The sequence below is a fragment of the Sorex fumeus genome, unplaced genomic scaffold, assembly GCF_029834395.1.
Source record: "Sorex fumeus unplaced genomic scaffold, SorFum_2.1 ptg000047l, whole genome shotgun sequence".
NCBI lineage: Eukaryota > Metazoa > Chordata > Mammalia > Eulipotyphla > Soricidae > Sorex > Sorex fumeus.
In genome coordinates this window covers 16,586,797-16,611,651 of record NW_026606104.1, presented here as the reverse complement: position 1 = coordinate 16,611,651, position 24,855 = coordinate 16,586,797, and the positions used below count along the sequence as shown (strand labels likewise).

At 38.0% G+C, this 24,855-nt stretch overlaps 1 protein-coding gene across 4 annotated transcripts in view; it reads right to left on the bottom strand.

Moving 5' to 3' along the window:
* Positions 1-24,855, bottom strand: part of SYDE2 (synapse defective Rho GTPase homolog 2) — a 50,087-nt gene that overhangs the window by 15,664 nt on the left and 9,568 nt on the right. For all 4 annotated transcript variants that reach the window (XM_056122770.1, XM_056122771.1, XM_056122773.1 and 1 more), the window contains exons 3-4: positions 12,212-13,314; positions 7,267-7,393 (exon numbers count right to left, since the gene is read on the bottom strand). In XM_056122770.1, the coding sequence (XP_055978745.1) occupies positions 7,267-7,393; positions 12,212-13,314 (1,230 nt within the window). The remainder of the gene's footprint in view (positions 1-7,266; positions 7,394-12,211; positions 13,315-24,855) is intronic.

Genomic DNA, 24,855 nt, shown 5'->3' with positions numbered 1-24,855 from the left:
ACTGACACCTAAGGATGGCAGACACACAGGACAGGTAGATTGCTCCATAGCTGGAAGCCTGCCTCATGAGCAAAAGGGAGAAGGCAGCTGGAATAGAGAAGGGATCACTAAGAAAATAACAGCTTGAGGAACTGGTCAGGATGGAAGATTTGTGCAGAAAGAAGATAAAAGATCAAACATGATAACCTCTCAGGGTCTGTATTACAAACCATAATGCCCAAAAGTAGAGAGATTACGGAGAATATTGTCTGCCATGGAGGCAGGGGGAGGGTGGGAAAAGGGGGTTACACCTGGGATACTGGTGGTGGGGAATGTGCACTGGTGGAGGGATGAGTGTTCGATCATTGTGTGATTGTAACCCAAACATGAAAGCTTGTAACTATCTCATGGTGATTCAACAAAATTAAAAATAAAAAATACTATGAGAATACTATGAGAACCCTGTGTGAAGATGGAGTAGAGGAACACATCTACATGCCAGAAAACACACCTGACAAGGACCTCAGGCAACATCACCAAATTTTTCCAGAAAGACATCCGACAAATCAACAAAAGCTGTGAAGAATTAAAGGATACTTCCATGAGCTTCACAGCGATTAGCATCCTGCTGATATTTTCAGCTTCTAAAACCAAAAAATAATACATTTCTGCTGTTTTAACTGTTAAATCAGCCATAGAAAATACATATAATATGTAGGAGAATTCTGCTTTAGTAATCAATAATGAACAGAAAGGAGCATAATTTGAAAACTTCTCTCATTCTACTTAAAAGCACCACTAAAAAGGATCAAACTCTTTCCAACTGCATAACCAGAAAAAGCTCAGAAGTATTAACAGGAAAACAAAAATATTCAACACCAAAGAAAGCACAACTTTAAAAGTATGACATCCAATAAAGAATTAGCAGGCAAAAGCCTATCATAGGTAACACTGTAAATTTAATCTGCAGCATCACAGAAAGGCGGGGGGGGGGGGGGACGCGGGGGGAAGCATGTATTTAAAGAATAGGACCTACATGAGAAGAAAAATCAACAAACTGACCCTGAAATTATGCAAATGATATCATCAGTATACAGAACATGAAAAGTTATGATGTAGTGTTTCAGGGGCCAGGGTAATAGTACAGGAAGTAGGGTGTTTGCCTTGCCTGTGGCCAGTTTGGATTCAATTCCACCATTCTATGTCGCTCTCTGAGCCCTGCCAGGAGTAATTCCTGAGCACACAACCAGGAGTAACCCCTGAGCATCACCAGATGGGGCCTCCAAACAAAGAAAAGTTACTATATAGTGTTTCAGATGTTCAAGAAGCTAGAAGAAAATCTGACCAGGGCTGGAGAGACAGTACATAAGGTGCTTGCCTTGCACGTGCCATCCATGATCAATTCCCAGCACCATATATAGTTCCCTAAACAATGCCAGGAATGATCCCTGAGCGTAGAGACAGCAGTAAGCCCTGAGAATCCCTGGTTGTAACTCCGAAACAGGCAAACAAAAACAGAAAAAGTGACTATATCAAAAGAGACATAGTAAGTAAAAATAATGCTGGGTGAAGTTAGGAGAGGGACAGACACAAAGTGGTCTCTCATTTGAGGGATATAAAGAAACAAAGAAGGGTTATAACAAATGCCCCAAGGCAATAGAAACTGAGATCTGGTTTTCAGTAGGAAGCTTGGGGGGGGGGGGTGGCAAAATTAGAATAGAGGGACACTCAGGCAATAGTAATGGTGGAGGGAAGTGGACCAGTTATCAGAAGATCAGTTATTTGAAGACACAGCACTAGAAACAGTGATAAAACAAGAGTACCAGTGAGCTGTAGAACAAACTGGAGTGACATCATATTTGAAATCTTAAGGGAATGAGTAAGGGGTCAAACCACAATTATAATCAGAAAATGTGACATCACTCTCTCAACAAATAAACAGAAAACAAATAAAGACATAGATAACTAGAAAAACATTATCAATCAATTGACTGTACTGAGACCAGCATACCATATCCAAAGACATTGGAATACATTCTTTTCAGGGACTCAAGTGGAACATTTACCACAAAAGATCATGTGTCAGACCTCATTTATTCAAGTTCAAATAAATATAAAAACAATTAAAGAATATGAAACAAATTCTATGATTATAAAACAAATTAAATTAGAAATGACTAATACAAAGATATTGGGGCAATCCTGTAGGATAACATTGGTTTGTCCTTTCTCCTAAATACTTTGATGCAAGCTAACATTTTTTAATAATTCTAGGTTAAATACGTAAAGGTATTTTGGAAAGTATTTTAAACTTAAAAATAAAAACTCAAGGCTCAAGAGATTTTATCTCAGGTAAACTGCCTGCTTTGCATGCAGCTGACCTGAGTTTGTTCCCATCACCACATATGGTCTTCTGAGCACACCAAGAGTGATCCCTAAGCACAGAGTCAGGAGTAAGCCCTAAGCTGAGTGTGGCCCAAAACAAACACACACACACACACACACACACACACACACACACACATGCACGCACCACAGAAAACACATTAATAAGTAAATAAATAAATAAAAACCCTCATTCTACCAAAATTTGTGGGATGCAGTTTAAACAAAGTTTGGGGGAAATGTAGCATTAAATGAGTAAAGCAGGGATGTTTTGAATGAATGATCTCATTTCATATGTATGTAGCTAAAAAAGTGGAACATAAAATACTCAAAATAGAAGAAAGGAAAAATATAACCATCAATTGAAATTAATAAAATGAATAATAAGCAAAACAATAGAGAAAAATCAACAAAATTACTATTTGTTTCTTTGAAAAGAAAAAAAATTGATAAAAAAAGTTGACAAAAATCATTACACTAGGTTGCCCATTACCCCTCTACAATCTCCCCCCCCCACCAAAAAAAGCTATAATAGGGGACATACGATGACTAAAATCAGGAATGAGGAAGATATTACTACCAACCTTATAGAAATAAAGGGTTTATAAGTGGAAACTAAGTCAATAAATTACTCAGATAAAAGCATGAACTCACAGAAAGACAGAAACTACAAAAGATGACTCATAAAGAAGTATAAAATCTGAACAGACATCACAAATAACAGAATTCATATTTTTAATTTTCTCACAAAGAAGAATCCAAGTCCAGAAGACTTTACTAGATAATCCCAAATATTTAAATCAAATACTGAATTCTTCTCAAATCCTTCTCAAAAACATTTTACATCTCATTCTATAACAGTACAACCCTGATACTAAAACAGAAAAAGCAATGTAATGAAAAGAAAACTAAGCCAAATGCTCTTTAGGAATACAGACAAAATTCTTCAACAAATACTGGCACTAAAGTTGAAGCATATATTTATTGTTTTTATTGAAGTGCCACGGATCAAACCAGATCTCATGCAAGATGTACACTTTACACTGAGTTAGCCTGAGCATAAAACATACTTTTAAAATAAGTATACACATGGGGGAGGATGAAGAAGAGACAATGAAAGAGGGAGAAAGGGAGAAAGGGTGGGAGAGAGGAGAGAAGACTTTGGATGATGATAAAAAAACAAATTATCTTAGGTCATAACTAAAGTAGAACTCATATAAAAATCACTGCAGACAAGAGTACTTGATACACAAATGTTTGAGCATTTGTACAATAATACCACTGACATATTATTAGGACTTTGGCAATATAGCCGTAGTTAAGATAGTGAAGTCTTCACTGAATAATTGAGATGGCCCAAGTGTAGTGCACCTGATATTAAATAGGAAAGCCAGAGGAAGGATAAGTCTGTGCCAAGTGTCTCAAGATATTTGGCATACTACTTTGTCTTTAAAAGAGCCTGAATACTCTATCCAACAGTGAGAGGTAATATTCTACTCAACAGAAAAATAACACTAAGGAAACAAGGAAATATTGACCAAACTTCTTCCTTGACATACATAAATGCTACATATATAAAATTTCATTGCTATAAAAATCAATTCATGATATATGTACATTGATGAAGATGATAATGCATTTTGTAGAATGCAATCATTGTCTACTCCTATTCTTGAACTTATATCATGTGATCTTTACTTATGTTGTTAGTTTTGCAGTCTAAATCTAACCACATTAAAGAGCTATAGTTAGTGTAATGAGGGCAACTGCACTACAATTAGAAAATGGAAATGCAATTTCTATAGCAGTCAAACAAAGGCACTACTAACCCTCCAGGGTACAATTTTTTAAAATTCTGTATTTGTTCCTCAACAAGGCAAGACTTGTTATTCCAAAAAAAATCTCTCTATGCTCTGGTAGTTTGAGACTTTCCCTATAATATAATTATATTAAATTAAAACCTAAAAGATTTCCAGAAAAGATAACTTTATAACTTAGGAAAACATTTATTTCAAATACCATTATGCTTTCTAAATAACCATTAACATAAGTAGAATTTTCAACTAATCCAAGTTCAAGATTATTTACCATAACCTGAGGGCAAATAAAGGAGAATAATTATTAACAAATATCAAGCACTAAAAGCATGCTCAATGTGCATTATGTTCAAAGAAGCAAAACTTATAGCTCTATTTCTATCATCTGAGCTCACAGGTAGAAGAGTCAAAAGATTTTATAAAATGGCAGCAATTTTACAACTCATACCACATTGTGACATAAGACTGTTATAACTGCTCACTGATTTTTGAATTAGATACATGTCCTCATTCCAAGAACTTAATAACAGACAGACAGGAATACATCACAAGGACTGAGATAGTGTATGTCTAGTTTTCTTGCCTCCGGAGCTTAAGAGAACGCCTGTCATATAATATGTATTAAATATTTGTAGGTAATGCTCTTATTTGCTAATTCCCCCAAATCAACACTACCATTCTCCCTTGAGTCTCTATGAGATCTTGTGCATAATTTATCACAATTCCAATAGTATTTTTCAGCCAAATCTTAAAACATTTCATTGGCATTTTACCAAGAATAAAAATAGCTCTAAGCAGGGCTGGGGGAACAAGGAAGCAGAAAATAGCTCTAGGTTCTTTTGAAAACAACTTAATGAAATGGAATAATTGGGAAAAAGGGCCAAATATTCAATATATAAGTTATGAAAATTTTTCGGTTCAGAAAATGTTATAAATGTAACATTTATTGACTTATTTTTATGTTCTACATATGCTATAAAATTAAGGCTTTTTTTACATAACTGATAAAACCATATATCTCATCTTTTAAATTGAGTACAGAATATAATTTCCTGAGAATTTACATTTTAAAGTATCTCAAATAAATGAATAAAATAGTTCATTTGTTGACTTTAATAAAACACCATTACAGCAAGAAAAATGTTGTAGCTGATAGCAGAGAGAAAGAAACTACCAAAATATGTAAAAAAAAAAATGGAAAATACATAGATATAAACTAAAGCACCTGTAGGTGAAAGGACAGGACACCTGAGTTTTGTTTCAAAATAATCAGTTTTTTTTCAAAAAAAAAATCAAGTGAGGATAATATATATTTGATAGAGTTGCTCATGTGTTCATTAGGGAAACCACATAATAGATACAAGGATTTTCCAATTACTCTCCCTACTTTTATAAGTGCTCAGCAGCTTTAATAATAAAAAGGAAAACAACAAAAAACACATGGAATTTAAAAAAAAAAATAGCTCCTGGCCAAATTCAAAGGCCCTTTTCATCCTAGATGAGTTTCATACAGAATAATACTACACCATACCTTTCCTGAATTGTGTTGTTACTTTTCTTCCAATTTTACTCCTTTCCTCTTAATCATTTCAGCTATTTCTTCTAACAGTCTACAGACTTTGGAGATCACCAAAGTTCTTCTCTCTTCATATTTCAAGGACAGTTGTAAGACATTAACTAAAACTTCACGCCAGTGATCCTCGAATTGCCATTTTCCACCCCTGCCACCCCCCACCCCATTCCTCAGATATACAATAAGTGTATTTCTATACTATCCATTTGCTTTATTCACCCCTTGTGTAAATTCTTTTAAAAGCTCAATTTTACTCCACCCTTTTTTTTTCAACTTTGTTTGATACATCCACTTTGATCCACCTACTGTAACCTCAAATGCAATTTAAGTTTGAAAAGAAAGAAAATTCACATCTTTTTCTACATTTTCTCAAAAAAAGCAGTAGCTCTCCTCTCAACGTTTTTCCTTGGAGGTGGGGCAGGAGACCCTTGCAAGCAGGGGTCCAGGGGCGCTTCCACCAAGACTTGGTCAACTGGTCAAGTGATTCAATGCTAGAATCTAAGGATGCAGATTTATTCAAGCAAATCTGATGACACCAATCATTTGGGCAACCCAGTTATCCCTGGGTGAGGAGGAGGCCCTGGAGGGCCACAGTCAGCAATGTCAGGAATCAAACTTGGGTCTAGTGAATGCAAAGCATTCATTCCCGAGCAATCTCTGGATCTCCTCTCAGTTTCCTTAGTTTTTCTAATGGTACCCAATCAACAAGGTAACAAAGTCATATTTGTCCTGGACCTCTCTTTCGAGGCTATTTTGTTTTATTTCTGTTGTTACAAGCCTCCTTTAGCTCTCATTACGTTTTAGCAGACTGCAGTCAAAATCTCCAAATTGGTTTTCCCTCCACTGGCCTCTTCCAATTTCAATCAATCATATAGATCTGCCAGATGATATACCTGAAGACTATAAAGATTTTACTCCCTAATTAAAAAATCTCTGATGGATCACTTCTAACAAGTGAATAAATTTAAGTTTTCTAACCAGATAGCCAATGTTGTTTATATTACCTAAGCTAGTCAAACTGAACTCTGATGTTTCATTTATCTCTCTATGAAGAAAACCTTTTTTCCCTACTAGCTACTTAGTCATCATTTTTTTATTTCTTGGGGTTATACGTGGCATTGCTCAGGGGATATTCCTGTTTCTATACTCAGGGATCACTCTCAGTGGTGCTAAGAGGAACATATGGGGAGACAGAAATTGACCAAGTTTGGCTGGCCAAGACAGCTGCATGCAAGGCCAAGTTCCTTCTGTACTATAGCTCTGGCTCTCTACAACTAATTTAACATAGATCGTACTTTTGTCCAAAATGTGTAGATTTTTTAGGGCATGTACTATGTACATATTTTATTATCCCTCCACAGAAAATAACCCAGTAATGTTTCCAGAAAACAAAAAAGAAAAATTTCAGAATAAAACCAAATTAAATTTAGGGTGCAAAATAGTATTTAAATTATCTTCCTTGCAGATGTGGTTTTTAAAAAACTAGTATGAAAAATGATGTCCATTTATTACCTGTTATTACATTTATATCTGGGTACTGGTTTTCACACAGAACAACAGCTTTGCTATCCCTCTCAAAAGCCTCTCGAAGTTCTTTCTTGACTGCTGCTGAACCGCATAACCGGTATAGGCCTACTACCTAAAAAAAAAAAAAAAAAGGGAGAAATATAGTATGTATGAGTCATATAACTAAAAGACAAGCAAATATGCTCTGATAGCATTTAATTTAAAGGACTTTGAATACAGCTTTTGAAATCTTGCCCTACACTATTAGGATTAGTTTAACAAAAACATTATATTCTTCCAATTAAATTCAAACAACAGAGTGTTATTTCAATAGTGCCAGCTAACTTATAAAATAACACAATCCCTTCTCTTTAGATACTGGTTGCTATACTCAACCAGGATCTCTATGCCCCAGCATCATGCCCTTTCATATATTTTAATCTACAGTTAAGTAATACAGAAATGGCCAACCCAGGATTTGGGAGTTATAAAGCCCTCATTCTATCACTTCTTGCTTGGTGAATTCTAATAAATTATTTAGTACTCTTGACACTCATTTTCTTTACCTATAAAATAAGTCTATAGTTGAAATAAGGTTCCAGTATATTATTTCTAGAAAGTTATACTTTTAGGAAAAAATAATAAAAGATTCTCAGAAATAAAATAAAGTAAGATTTTTTTAAACTTGGTGAATTAATTTATTATAGGTTATAATTAGGGCTGGAGCGATAGCACAGCGGGTAGGGCGTCTGCCTTGCACGCAGCCAACATGGCCGACCCGAGTTCGATTCCTCCCCCCTCTCGGAGAGCCCAGCAAGCTACCGAGAGTATCTCGCCCGCACGGCAGAGCCTGGCAAGCTCCCCAGGACGTATTCGATATGCCAGACACAGTAACAACAAAGTCTCCAATGGAGACGTTACTGGGCCCACTCGAGAAAATCGATGATCAACGGGAGGGCCTTTACTTACTTACTTACTAGGTTATATTTAAAATTTAAATAATATGTCAAAGGGCTTGAGAGATAGCACAGCATTTAAGGCACTTGCCTTCACAAGGCAAATACAGATTCAATCCTCAGCATTCTATAATGGTCTCCAAGTACTGCCAGGAGGAACTCCTGAGCACAGAGCCAGGAGTAATCCCTGAGCACTGCTGGGTTTGGCCCAAAAAACAAACAAAAAAGAAAAAAAATCCCTATAACTCAAAATGTATAAAAGATACACAGATGTCATCCATCTTCTCCAAAACTGCATTTAAAAATACCACTTTTAGGGTCTGGAGAAATAGTATGGAGGTTAACATACTTCCTAACATGCATCTGACCCCGAGTACCACTGGGTATGGCTCAAGCTATCACCACTCACAATTTTTTTCTTCTAAAACACAAGTATCTCTATATATTCTAAAGTATTAAGAAGTTCACTCTAACTTCTCTGAGAGGAAATTGGACCAGCGAGATACTACGGAGATTAAGGTCCTTTTCTTTGCCTGGTTTGATCCCCAGCACAACATATGGCCCCCTGAGAACTGTCAGAAGTGATTTCTGAGCAAAGAATCAGGATCAAGCCTTGAGTACAGCTGGGTGTGGCCCCAAAACAGTACAGCTGGGTGTGGCCCCAAAACAAAGTAAAATAAACTCATTGAAAGGAAATTAATGCACTGCCTGTAAAAAGAAAAGATGAAAGGAACCAGAGATACAGTATAGGGGTTTAGGCATGTCTTGCATGCAGACCGACTCTGGTTTGATTGCCAGAATCACCTGGTATTCCAAGTATCACAAGAAAGGGTCCCTGGGCCTCCTGAAAGGCCACTTGGGGGATCACCCTCCCCCTACCCACAAAAAGATCACAAGTAATCACGCAATTAATTTAAGTTTTAGTCTGGGGGTCATGTCTGGCGGTGCTCAGGGATTATTTATGGCTCAGTACTCAGGGCAGGTGAGGTCCACTTCTGTTCGCTCTGGGAGGACCATGTGATGCCAAGGATTAAATCAGGCCTCCTAATGCAAAATATGCACTCCAGCCCATCAAAGACCATTTGTGAAGCTAAGGCACCTTAAAGTAAAGAGTTATGATAGAGAAATTATTTCAAGGCTGAAATAAAATAGAAACTCTCTGATAATCTCAATAAATGAATTACTTTTAAAAAGCTGTAAATAACCTAGAGAAGAAACACATAATGAAATTTCCAGGATTACTTTTGAGTCTAACATCTTCTGAGTCATTAAATAACAGAAGACACGGATGGGTCACAATACAGGAAAGTGTAGATAATGACTACAGGAAAATATTACCCAAAATATTTGATGTGATAAGCTAACATATATTAATTAGAAGATGATAAGCCTACAATTATTTCTAAAAGGAAGTACTACTACTTAAAGGATGTACTAGAAAAAAAATTAAATTTCTTACTTTGGGGCTGGAGTGATAGTATAGCGGGTGGGGTACTTGCTTTGCACATGGCCAACCAAAGTTCAATACTCGGCATTCAATATGTTCCCCTGAGCCCACCAGGAGTGAATCCTGAGTGTAGAGCCAAAGCAATTCCTGAACACCGTCAGTGTGGTGAAAAACAAACAAAAATCCTATCTTATCCACATTCTTTGTGCATTTGTATTGAGAATAGCTTATATCAACTCAATAAAAATGTGGCAGAACTATAGATGATCCAGAAAATGAAATAAAAATATTAAACTAGAATAAAGGAAATACTACCAAGTTAAAACTAATTGACTTGATTAGATCCCTTCTGGTATAAGCACAAAAAATTCCATAAGAATGCATTCCCTTAATGCCCTGGGACAAAGGCAGGGTGGGATGGGGGAATGGGGGGTGGGAGGGATACTGGGATCCGTGGTGGTGGGAAATGGGCACTGATGGAGGGATGGGTATTTGATCATTGTATAATTGAAACCCAAGCACAAAAATTTGTAAGTCTACAACTGTACCTCATGGTGTCTCACTAATAAAAATTAAAAAAAAAAATGCATTCCCTTGAAGTTGAATAGAGGAATTTAGAGAAAAATTAAAGAATACTTAAATACTTAAATTATGTGCTAAATTAGTGGAACATATAATCCCAAAATATCAAAATTATAAATACATATTTTTTCAAAAGTTAATAAATGACCAAGTATAAGTTGGAAGGAAACGATTTTAGTATATAACCTTAACCTCAGAGGCTGACTTCCAAAAACAAATCTTAAAGTACATGCTTGGTGCCCTTCAATAAAAGGTAGAATTTGTGCTGGATGAACCATAAATAGTATTTCTACATTAATTTTTCCCACTGAAATCAGGAGATGGATGATGGTAGCCTTCAAAGTCTGGAAGATTCAAAGGCCCATGCTATTAGTTTTTTATGAATACTAAAACCTGCTTCTCACAGAGAAAAAAATAACACAAAAAGAATAAAACTGAAATAGTATGCTAGTTTGTAATATGCAGGCACACACACACACACACAAAGCCCTTCCTTTGGCTATGCCGGCAGTGGTGAGGGAGAAGCAAAAGAGATGAAATGAAGGGCTTTAAAAGTACAGTTCTGGGGGCTGGATAGGGTATTTGCCTTGCATGTGGTCAACATGGGTTAGGTTCTGGCTCCCTTATGTTCCTGCGAGCCCTGCCAGGAATGACCCCTGAGAACTAGGCCAAGAGTAAGCCTTGAACATCACCAGGTGTGGCCTAAAAACAAAAAAGAAAGCACAGACCTCCCATTGTTCATTGATTTTCTTGAGTGGGCCCAGTAACATCTCCATCGTGAGACTTGTTGTTACTGTGTTTGGCATATTGAATACATCACGGGTAGCTTGCCAGGCTTTGCCATGAGGGTGTGATACTCTCGGTAGCTTGCCAGGCTCTCTGAGAGGGGCGGAGGAATCGAACCCAGCTCGGCCGGACCAGCTGTGCACAAGGCTAACACCCTGCCGCTATCATTCCAAGAAAGTATACAGATCTAGGGCCAGAGAAATAGTACAGGGGTTAACTGAGGCACTGGTCTTCCATGCAACTGACCCTAGCTGGATCCCTGGCACCATATCTGATACCCTAGCACCACGAGGAGTGATCCATGAGCACAGAGCCTGGAACAGCTCCTAAACATCATCAGCTATTGGACAAACCTCCCCCTACATATGAAAAAAAAATGAATTAAAAAATAACTAATTTTAAAAAAGCTCCAGAAATTAAGTGACTTGCTCAACATCACACAACTAATAAAGGAGGATAAACCAAACATCTCATATTGAGATGTTTCTTGCATCTCAATATGAGACTCCACTAACTTAGGTTTTCTCTTATTCCATGTTAAGTTCCAGACTAGTTATTTCAAACTCCTTTCTATATGTGAAAAAAAAAATCATACTTTCAGATTCAATGATATCCTCAATGTTTCCAATCAGAATAAATGTTTTAATGGGCTATTTTCATTCTTATTTAAAAGTAAAGTTATTATTAGTTGGATCTCTCTTTATCCTCTATGTGATCTAATCACAAAAGTTAAAGAGACAGATACAAATATGCTTCCCAAAGAGTGGGACTAAGGAAAGGAGGTGGCAACTAAGGGTGGAGAGCTCAATTCAAGAATCAAATCGATCTGTAAGATTCATGTTGGGACTTCCTACATTGGAAACTTATACTACTCTTTGACTTAATCTGCTCTGGATTTTTCCTAGATATGTCATTGTAAAACAATTTGATCTTTAAATGTGAGCATTGTGCAGCTCTATATCACAACATAAATTGAGGAACCATCTAGGATGTTCTCAATTACAATACAGATTAAGTTTGAAGTATGAATTATATACCCTAAACAGTAATGGGGAAAAAGTGAAAACAGAAAAGATGTCTAAAATTTTTTTTTACTTTACCATAAATTCCTTCTATCAAGACTTATTATTATAAATAAATACAACTGATTTAGATAGACCAAAAGGCACTGAAATAATACCTGACATCCTCTCTTCTCAATTTCCATAATACATTTCTGTATCAGGAGTGGCACCATCAATCCTATATTTTCTTTCTCTACAACTTTTCGAATGTCAACACCAAATATTACTGACTCTCGATTCATATCTAGTCCATGAAGAGAATTTTCCCACTGTTCGAGAAGAGTCACTTTCACATAAATAAGGCCTCTAGGTTCGAGTTTGACAGCCAACTGATGAGTCTTGGTCACTCTGAACAAGGTGGGGAGAACGATAGTTCCATGACAACACACGCGATTTTTCCTTGGAGTAGGTTCCCAGCTGAACACCACTAATTTCAAATGCTGCGCATTTTCGATTTCTATGTTGAATGTGTGATCCATGTCTAAAAATGTTGTCCGACATGTGAGCAAAGCTGTCCTTGCTTTATTTACTGAATCTACTTGAATGGCACAAAATACATCTTTTGAATCTATCCGAGGAGGTTTTAAATCCTCTGCCCCATAGAAATGCACACTCATGAGTCCAGATATGTACTGGGAACACTTAGGTTGATCAGAAAAACTGTAATGTCTAAAGGCATCAATGTCTATTTCATTCTTGCTACAATTATTTGAAATTATTTCTTTCCCCTTTCCAAATTTGTTTTCAGATCCAGACTTGCTAGATTTAGTTATAAGGTCAGGTGAATCTCCATCACTGAGGTAACCACCTTTGCAAGAATACTTAGAACTCATAGAGTTTTTCTTCTGGTAGCTGTGCTGAGAAGACACACTAGTATCCAGATGGTACAGACTTATAACATTCCTCTTGGCAGCTGTGGTAGTGTTTCCAGAAGGCAGAATAACCGTGTGATGGACTTCTTGACAACCACATTTAGACATGGATGGAGTATCATCTGAACTATTTACATAATTCAGGGTTCCCTTAACACTCAGTTTTCGGCTAAGTTCGGGTAGCCTTTTCATTTTCATGGAAAGTTTCCTCACAGTTCGTGGAGACTTTATTTTATCTGGGAAAGACCAATTAATTGAACTGCCTTTTTTCACAGGGCTAGGGCTTGGAGATGATGGTTCTGTAACACCCAATTCAATCTTATGTGTAGCAGCTAAGATTCCAGGACCTTAAAAAAGAAGAAGAAGATAGTATAAGATAATTTGATTCCTACTTTACAAGCCATCAATTAAATACCTCTCTTATATGTATGGTAATTCTTCCATTGTCACATATCCATGTAACCATTGTTACACCCTCACCATGTTCAAGCAGAACAGCATTGCTCCCTCTAATTTTCCTTCAATTCTGAAGGTTAGAGAAATAGCTGTATAGGTTCCGTTAAAAATCTGTGGCACAGTAGTATACTTTAACTGAGTATGTTAGTTTATAACCATAAACAGAAAACATAGATAACAGAAAATAAGAAAGCTTCCTATTTTAATAGCTTTGCCTATTAAAACATGCTTAACATATTCCTATTTTAATGTTCACTTAGAAATTTCACTCTAATATACTTTCACACAGCAGTGCCAGTTTTAAAAAGTTAAAAAAAAAAGTAAGTTTATAATCTCAACAACTAAGAGTCCTTCCTTGTTCTTTTTTTTTTCTTTCCTCTTTACACAATTAAATCTTTATTTTCCTTAAGACCCTGAGTAACAAGGATTTGTCTTCCTACTCTATCATTTTTTTAGCCACATGTTTTGCTTGGTTTATATATAAGAATTAATATTACATCAAATAACCAACATTTTAAGAAATAAATGATTGTGTGATATAAATAGGAGTTCCACATCTGAAACCTGTTTTGATTTTTTAATGTTACACAGAGCAGATATGGTAACTTCAGTAAAGTTCTAAATTGCAAGTAAAGATCTTGGTTTTTTTTTTTATTAGTGAAACACTATGAGGTACAGTTGTAGATTTACAAATTTTTGTGCTTGGGTTTCGTTTATACAATGACCAAATACCCATCCCTCCACCAGTGCCCATTTTCCACCACCATGGATAATATCCCTCCCCCCCTCGTCCCCCCCATCCCACCCTGCCACTGTGGCAGGGTATTCCCCCCTGTTCTCTCTCTCCTTTTGGGTGTTGTGGTCAGCAAAAGAGGCATTGAGTGGCAAACATGTTCAGTCCATAGTCTACTTTCAACATGCATCTCCCCTCCTGGGAGGATCCTCCAAACATCCTTTATTTGGTGCTCCCTTCTCTATCTGAACTGCGCTTTCCCCTAGAATACCCGGCTGGCCTCTAAGCTATGGAGTAATCCTCCTGGTGTTGATCTCAGCTATTCTTGGGTATTAATCTCATATTTGTCCTTCCTTGTTCTAAAACTCTATCAGAATATATCAACAGATTCAGATTATATACAAAGAACTCTAACTAAGATGAGCTGAATACTGACTATCATAAGTCCAAGTAAATTTTCAAAACTGCAAACTATTTTCGTTATTGCCTTTAAATTTCAATATATTAAAAGTAAAGAGAAATCACAGTCAGTTTTCATAAATAAATCCTTGAAATGCTTGAACGCCTGATAGCACAGCGGGTAGGGCGTTCGCCTTACAAGCGGCCAACATGGCCGACCCAAGTTCGATTCCTCCGCCCCTCTCGGAGAGCCCGGCAAGCTACCGAGAGTATTCGATATGCCAGACACAGTAACAACAAAGTCTCCAATGGAGACGTTACTGGGCCCACTCGAGCAAATCGACGATCAACGGGAGGACCTTTACCTTACCTTTACCACACAAAACAATCTTTTTATCTAACTGGACAAATCATTTATATTGGGACTACAGAGATAGTACAGGTGGTTAAGTGCTTGCCTTGCATGAAGCAAACCCAGGTTCAATCCCCTGCACCACACCACTGGTCCCCTGTCCCCACCACGGATGATCCTTGAGCACAGTACCACCAAAACTTCTCTTCAAAATAAAAAAATTTTTTTAAATACAGAAAAGTACAAATAAAGTAAGTGACAGCTTAAGGCACATTACCAAGAGATTAACTATTATAGATATGTGGTAAAAATCATTTTAAGTAGTTTATTATCAAATTATCATTTAGTTATTATTAAAAATAATAACATCAGTCAAGATTTATTGAGCTTGACAAAGTATGAAAAATTAATTTAGTATGTATAGCCCTCATTTAATTCTCATAATAACCCCATGAGTTAAGATATCATTAGCACTCCTTACTCTAGATAAGAAAGTTCATGCACAGGCTTGTCTAATTTGTCTAAGATCACATACTGGTAGGTGGTAGAACTGGGCTTAAACCCTGAGCATGAGCTTTCAGGGCCTCTAATCTTGAACACTACACTTTCAGTCCCCCTGTTCTAAACATTTTTCTGCCTATACATTAAATTGATTTTTAAAGAATTTTTTTCAACTATTATTATGAAGTATTTCAATCAACCTTCAATTTTCAGTTCATAGAAAATAAAATTAGTCATTTTTATTTTTAAATTTAAACTTGTTCCTAGAAAGTTTTCACACTAATTAAAAAAAAGAACGCAAAACGTTTTTCAAAATCTCATATTGGGAATCCTGGGACACCCGCCTGGTAATGTGAGGTGTGGCTCTCTCTCCAGCACCCTGTTACTACCCACATGACCAAGTATGTTCTCAGCGGCTCTGCTGTTTGGAATTCCTAATGTCACCACGGTGTGCACTCACCTGCCAACAACAACTAAAATGTCCAACCCCCAACAAGTAACCATAACTAAAAAAAATGGGGGGGGGGCGGGGGACAGGGTGTAAGAAGTACCACAAAGCGTGTGCAACTCCCAGTTGCTGCAACAAAGCAAGAAAGGGGAAAACTTTTTAAAAAATGCTATCATTAATTTAATTTACATAAATTTCCATTGTTTCTTTACAGTTAGGAGCATAAAATGAAGAAAAGCCTTTCGATTAATGATGTTCATAAAATTGGTTAATCACAAGCAAAAAATGAAATTGAATCACTACTTCCCACTATACACAAAAGTTCATTCAAAAGATATAGAAGACCTCAGTCCTGTACTTGAATCCATAAAATATATCAAGGAAAACAGAATTTTGGCATTGACATGGTATTGACTTCAGGGGTGTCATCAACAATTCTACTCCAAAAGTAAGATAATAAAAAAAATAAGCAAACAGGGACTAGACCAATAATACAGTGGGTAAGGGTGCTTGTCTTGTGCATGCCTAACCTGGATTCAATTCCTGACAACCATATGGCCCCCCAGCCCCCACCAGAAGTAAGCCATGAGCATCATCCGGTGTGCCCCCAAATCAAAACAAAACACCAACAGGACTTCATCAGTCTAAAAGGCATCTGCACTTAGAAAAAAACTATGGCTAAAATTAAAGGCCCTCTTACTGAGTTGGAGAAAATATTTATATCCTATACTTCTAAAAAGGAGACTAATATCTAAAATATATAGAGCACCAACACAACCCAACAAAAACAAAGACAAAAGCAAAACAACCCCTCGAACAATGAAAAGAACTGAAAGGATACTTCCTCAAACAGATGGCCAGTGAAAAAGTAAAAAAGAAACCCTCATTCACTGTTGTTGGGAATTTAAACTGGCTTAACCTCTATGGGAAATCGTATGGAAACTTATTTAAAAAGAAGAAAAATAGAATTACTGTAATTCCACTCTTTGATACATATCTCAAGAAAACAGAACATTAATTTTAAAAGATATATGAACACCTATTATATATAATGGCCAAGACTTTGGGAGGAATACTGGGATCCATGGTGATGGAAAATGGGCACTGGTGGAGGGATGGGTATTTGATCATTGTATAATCAAAACCCAAGCACAAAAATTTGTAAGTCTACAACTGTATCTCATGGTGTTTCACTAATAAAATTTTTTTAAAAAAATAAGAAAAAAAAAGTCTGTATTGGAAACAATCCAGGTACCCAACAATACGTGAGAGGTTAAAACTTTGTGATCTAAAGGTCTATGATAGATAGCAGAGCCTATAAGGGGCTTGCTTTCATGCAGCCAACCTCAATTTGACCCCTGATAGCATATATGGTCAATTCCCTGAACCCTGAGGTTCCTTGGGGTCAAGAATAATCCTGGAGAATTTTGCTCCATGGCTTGGAGGCCAGCCATACATGCTAGGGGAAAAGGGAGCTCAGATAGAGAAGGGAGCACCAAATAAAGGGTGTTGAGAGGATCCTCCCAGGATGGGAGAAGCATGCTGAAAGTAGACTATAGACCAAACATGATTGCCACTCAATGCCTCTTTTGCAAACCAAAACACCCAAAAGGAAAGAGAGAACAAAAGGGAATGCCCTGCCACAGTGGGGTGGGGGGATGGGGGGTGGGAGGGATACTGGGACCCGTGGTGGTGGAAAATGGGCACTGGTGGAGGGATGGGTACTTGATCATTATATAACTGAAACCAAGCACAAAAATTTGTAAGTCTACAACTGTACCTCATGGTGTTTCACTAATAAAAATTAAAAAAAAAAAAGGAGAAGAATCGTGGAGCAGTGAGGACTAAGTACTTGGTGTGGTCTCAAACAAACAAACAAGAAAATTTTAAATAAATAAATTGTGGTATACATACATAATGGAATACTACTGAGTTATAAGAAAAGATGAAATCCTACATTTCTTTACAACTTGAACAAAGCTAAAGATTGTCAAATTAAGGGGGAAGTCTGCAGAAAACAAATAGATGATCTCAGTCTTACTTGGAATATAATAAAAAAAAATGAATGGACTACAATGAAAACAAATCCTTTTGACTGTGTCAACAGAATTGAGTTTACCGCGTAAGGGTGGAGGATAGGAGGACATGGAGAGAAGGAGTCTCATATAGTGATGGAAGGGCAGAGGTACTCTAATGAGGGTGCAGTGCAATAACACTGTGTATCTAAAGTAGAATACTAATACTACTATAAATCACAGTGCCCCATTTGGAAAAGAAAAAAAAAGAAAGAAAGAAAGAAAAGTCTAAGAGAAAAAAACAGAAATGGTTCCTTTAGAGAAACAATCTAGCAAACGAAAAAGGGAGCCATTACATGGTGATGGACAGAAATTAGATTTTGATGACAAACATAACTTAGCATATACATATGCTGATGCATAAGTCTGAATACCTAAAATCTCTATACTGTTGTAAATCAATGTTAATTTACTTATTGTATTTTGGGAGGTATTTACTGTTTTTGGCATATCGAATACGCCTCCAGGCTCTGCCATGCGGGCGGGATACTCTCGGTAGCTTGCCAGGCTCTCCAAGAGGGATAGAGGCTTTTAGGGCAGCCTCTAATCGCCCTTGCAGGTGTTCCCATGGTTCAAATCATATTTGAACCCCATAAAATATGATGCGGTAATCTTGGAAGATGGGTATTAAGTGTCTTATGATGTGTCGCGCAGCCCCGAAGTGGTAGTGGAGGTAGTGGAGGATGAGAACGCTATTCGGGTTTCCCAAAGAGCAATCGAAAGAGCTATGCTTGGAGAATGACACTTCACTCAAATGAGAGAAGGAATCCGGAGTCCCAACCTCCATCAATGATCGAGAATCAGGGACGCTGTCTCGTTTGCCAAGGCATTGAAAATCAGATGGGCTGGACATGTAATGCAATTTGGAGACGACCGCTGGACTAGAGCCATTACTGACTGAATTCCACAGGACGTCAAAAGATCGTGTGGCTGCCCACCTAAGAGATGGTCAGGCTTTTTTGTTAAGACCCTGAATGATCGGTTTGCGGCTCTTTGTGTTCCTGGAGTGAGCAGACGCTATTGGGCTACAGTAGCACGCGATAGGGATGGATGGAGACGTTACTGGTGTCCACTCAAGCAAATCGATGAGTAACAGGATGTCAAGTGATCAAGTGATTTTGGGAGGTCTACACTCTAAAGTTGTCGGGGGTCATTGCTGGCTCTATGAGGAAGACATTTCCAGTGGTGCTCATGGAACAAATCCAGGGCGCCCACATGTAAAACATGTACTCCAGTCTTTTAAGTCATATCACTCATCCTCTTATTTCAAGTGAAAAGAAAACAATTTTTTTTAAAGTAAAAATAATCTAGCATTATCTCACGGTCTCCCATCCAAGTACTAACCAGGCCCGACCCTGCTTAGCTTCCGCAATCAGACAAGATCGGGCGCATTCAGGGTGGGCTAGAGCAATAGCACAGCGGTAGGACGTTTGCCTTGCATGCAGCCAACATGGCCGACCCGAGTTCAATTCCTCCGCCCCTCTCGGAGAGCCCAGCAAGCTACCAAGAGTATCTCGCCCGCACGGCAGAGCCTGGCAAGCTCCCGGTGACTTATTTGATATGCCAAACACAGTAACAACAAAGTCTTCAATGGAGACGTTACTGGGCCTGCTCGACCAAATCGATGAATCTCACGGTCATGGTCCTCCTGTTGTTCATCGATTTGCTCGAGCGGGCCCAGTAACATCTCCATCGTGTGACTTGTTGTTACTGTATCCCTAGCATTCCATATAGCTCCCCGGGTCCCACCAGGAGTGATCCCTGGGCAAAGAGCTAAGCATAACTTTTAAGCACCAGCGAGTATTTTCCCAAATTCTACTGGTTTACTTAAAATAAGAGACTGTTTTAGATGAGTCCTGCTTTGGCCTACAAATTGTCAAAGCCTAAAAGAGTATTCAATATATTGTCCAAAAAAAACGAAACAAAAATAATTAACTTGTCATATTTGAGCTATTCCTTATAAAGATTTTTAATGATCCTGATATAAAACTACTGCAATATTATATTTCACAATTAAAGTGAGAAATGTTCATCACAAAAATAGTCAATATTGATAATCGTGGGCCTGGGAGATGGCCCAGGGGGCTGAAAGACATGCTTTGTATATACAAGGCTCCAAGTTCAATTTCCAGAACCACACAGATCTTCAAATACAATTAGATGCAGCTGAAGGAGCCCCTGAGCACTGCCTAGTGTGGCCCGTGTGGCCCCCAGCACTGCTGGGCCAAACCAACACTGCATCACCATACCTGAGCACTAAACCATCAGACTGACCCTGCTAGGCCACACATCACCAGGAGTGACTTCCAGACCCCTGGACACCACTGGGAAGCCACACTCATAAAAAAAAAAATACATACAACAAAAATCAGTAGATTAAATGATCCTTTCTCCAATTTCCCTTGTTGTTATGATGACTTCCTCCACCCCTCTCAGAGAGCCCGGCAAGCTACCGAGAGTATCTCGTCCGCATGGCAAAGCCTGGCAAGCTCCCTGTGATGTACTCGATGATATGCCAAACACAGTAACAACGTATCACAATGGAGACGTTACTGGGCCCACTCGAGCCAATCGATGAACAACGGGAGGACAGTGCTACAGTGCTACAGTTATGATAACCAGAGTCACAGCCTGACAGTGCCACATAGCTTTTGAGCTGTAATGCTTACTGGTACCAGCACATCAGGTTGTGGTACTCACATACTTGCCCGAAGTGCTCATCTTTGGTTGTGGTGCTTGCACACCTGCTTGCTGGAGTCATACACTAATCTTGGTACTCTGGCACACTGTGGTTTTAATGCTCCTTGGGGCTCACTGTGGTGTCCACACATGTGCTTGCCAGGGTCCACCCTTCCAGGCTACAGTGCTCACACATCTTTTAACTGTAGTGATCACTGGGGTCACACCCCTTAAGTTACAGAACTCACACACATCTGGTTCTAGGGTGGCCAAAGGAATCAAGTGCTTACAATACCAGGAGTCACAGACAGCTCTAAGCCGGCAGGATCAAGCTCAGTTCACGTGGTAGCAACAAGGACTACCTGCAATTCTTGGCCTAATGCTTCAAGGCAGCCTCTCTAAACCATGGAGTTATCCAGGGGCCCTAAATGACCTTTCTCTAAAGTATTAATATAATATTCTCCCTTCACCATCTCTAAGTGTTCTAATAACAAAGAAGTCATTTCTTTCTAGAAAAAAAAGACTCTTTTAAGTGTGCCTGCTGGGCTTTTCTGGTAAGCAACTAATAAATTGAGAGTTTGATAAACTAGACAAAACATCCCCTTGTGCTATAAACTGTAGTACAATTCTACTGGCTCACTTATAATAATAGACTGTTTTAGACCAGTCTTGCTTTGGCCTACAATTTGTCAAAGCCTAAAAAAAAGATATTCAGTATATTAAATCTGTTTTATTAAATTTCACAGAACTTCTCCAATAGAAAAGACTGAACTTATTAAAACATATTAAATCTGTTTTATTAAATTAAACAGAACTTCTGCAACAGAAAAGACTGAATTTATGATAACAAAACAGTATTTTTTCCTCATTTAAGAGATAAAACATCACCAAATTTATCAGTCACTTAAAATTATACCACTGGGGTATAACTGTGTATTTCACGGTGATCAATAAAAAATAAAAATTATACCACTGGGGCCAGAAAGATAGTTTAGAGGTTAGAACATTTGCCTTGCAAATGGCTGGCCCTAGTTCAGTCCCTTGCACTGCAGACTGACCCCAGAGCACTGCCAGGAGCGATCCCTGAGCATAGATCCAGTAATTTCTGGGGACTTCTGGGGTGCCCCCAAATCTTCACCAAATTAAAAACATAAAAATTAAAATCAACCACCATTTATACTAATAACAGACTAGCTTATGAAAACAGTACAAAATAAAAGTTATTTAAATATTAAATTATGAACTAGGGTAAAAAATTAAGTGAAACTTATATACTTTATCATCTAGCACTTTTATCACTGGCTCTTAGTAGAAGCTTAGTATTACTAATGAAATTAATTACTAAATCAACCAATCAATTCTTAATTACCTAAACTGATTGACCTTTTAGGAAACACAATATTACCTATAATACTTCTCAGTCTCAAGGATCCTATAATGGTGCTTAATAATTAATCAAATAGACCATGATAAAGTTCACTACAATCAGTAGAGGAAACAATTTGTTTATACACAAAATTTGAGAATCAAATAGATTAGGGCACACCATTAAATACTACAAAGACTGAACAATGTTAATGACAATCTACATGTTAAATAATGATGATGCCAAGAAAAAATGACAAAATAACAGTTCACTATTATTGATACCTAGATAAAACACACACATACATATGGAGTTAATATACAAAACAAGTCAGTTGAGTTAGATTGATTACAAAACTTTCATTCATATTAAAAACACTAAAGCTTTTCTATTTCTTTTTGGGCAGGGTTCGGGGAGAGTGCAACTGGGAACTGAGACCAGTGGTGGTGCTCAGGAGTTATTGCTTATCTGCACTCAGGAATCACTCCTGGCAGGCCTGGGGGATTATATGTGACGCAGGAGATCAAACCCGGGCCAGCCACTTGCAAGACAAGCACCTTACCTGTTGTACTATGGCTCCGACCTAAGTTTTTCTATTTCTTGATCAAAAATTTATTTTGAAATTAAGCCATTCTCTGTGCCTACTTTTCAACAGCTCTCTGCCAATATTATTTTTAATATCATTTTATTATCACCTGTGTTACAAGCTATTATAAAGTACTGATTTCTCTTTCCACCCATATTATGAAAGAAAGAGTTGCTCTCACTCTTGAATTAGAAATGCACACAAACACAAAACTTCTAATCACCTTCAATCTTAACATCCAGGAAAGAAACAAACTGTCCAAACACTGTCCTCCCCTTGTTCATCAATTTGCTCTAGTGGGCCCAGTAATGTCTCCATTTTGAGACTTGTTGTTACTGTGTTTGGCATATTGAATATGTCATGGGTAGCTTGCCAGGCTTTGCCATGTGGGCGAGATACTTTCAGTAGCTTGCCGGGATCTCCGAGAGGGGCAGAGGAATCAAACCCGGCTCGGCCAGGCTGGCTGTGTGCAAGGCAAACGCCCTAGCCAGGAAAGAAAAACTACTAGTATTCCAGCTTAGTTTTTCAGCATTTTTTAAAAAGCAGATATCACACCGCACACACCACACACTCTTTCATAACTGGATTATTCTCTAACAATGAAATATTAACTCCACCTCCTCACATTTCTCAGAAAAAAAAGGATTCCAATGCAAATCGTTTACTTGTAAAGTGTAGGGTGGGAGAGAGCTCAGAAAGTTGGTGTAAAGCCTTGTAGGCCTGAGGCTTGAGTTCAATCCTTGGTACTACATATGCCCACCCCAGGAAACACCAGATCTAGCCCAAGAGGCCCTCCAAGGACTAGCTAGGTAGTCCTGGTAGCACACTGCAGCAGTGGGTCTGAGCAGCACTGCATTTTTCTTTTTTTTTTTTTGGACTGCATTTCAGTCCAATATTGCTGGACTGAAGCACTGTGCTATCTGTTCATCTGTTCAACCCAGTTGACCAATTATCTCTGGGAGTGGCCCCAAGGCCTGCAGAGCATTATTCAGAAGCATCTCCATACACACACACACACACACACACACACACACACACACACACACACACATCACTATGTGTAACTGAATTTAATTGATCTCATTAAATTTTAGGAAACAACATAGAATTATTCTAAAATAGGAGAGAGCTGGGTAATCTTATACCAACTCCTGTAAGGACTGGTTGAGGAGTACTTCCAAGATGTCCTGAAGGAGACTCCCTAAAATGTCAGGAAAGTTTTCAAGCACAGAAAAAACTGCACTATTTACAAGTAGGCTAACCCCCCCACTCAAAGGGCTAATAAAAACCTAAGTGCCAGGGAGGAGATACTGACAGTACTTGTTACACCTATACCTTTGAAAACTTTGTATCAACTTGGGCTTTATTTTGGGGGGAGGGCATACCTGGTGGTCCTCAGGGCCAGTCCAACCTAGCTCAGTCCTCAAGGGTGGCTCTTGGCAGTGCTCAGAGGACCGGGCAGTCAAACTCAGGACTACCACATGCAGCTTGTGCTCCAGTCCAGCTATCTCCCTGAACTTGTCATTTGAAATTTTTTATTAAAATGACTTGGGGCCAGAGCAGTAGTAGAGTGAATAGAGCACTTGCCTTGCTGAGGGTCTGGTCCCTAGCAAGGGTCCCTCGAGCCCCATCAGGAGTGATCCCTCAGCACAAAGAAGGAGAAAGCCCTGAACACCTCCAGATTTGCTGACACCAAAAAATTAAATTAAAAAGGACTTATTATCAAACAACTGATTTCTACTCAACACTTGATATTTATAACTAAGCATGATTTATGCTCTATTACCTAGATATAGTGTTTGGGATTACATTTGAAAAGACAGTCATCAGAAAATTGCAGGCAATCAAGAAAAAATATCCACTACAAGAAAAACTATATGAAATGCTGGGTTTTTTCTGATCAAAAAAATGTTGAGGAGCCAGGAAACACCTCAATGAGATGGAGGGACTGGTTTGCATAATCCTGGATTTAGTCCCTAGTACCACATGGGCCCTGAGCACTGCCAGGGGTAACCCCTGAACACTGCTGGGAGTGACCCAAAAACAGAAGAAAAAGAAACAAACAACAACAATAACAAACTGTTTAATTTCAAAAGTCTCATTCTCTTTCACTCCCAGTGATTCCATTCTTCCAACTAAGAGAAAAGTCAGTCAGAGAAAAGTCATTATTGTCTCAAAGGATCAAATAATAACCAATATATTAAAGCACAACAGATTATACAACCAAGCCTGTGATAATAATTAACCAACTATGTATATTTAGAAGTTTATATTTTGAATTATTTTTGCTTTC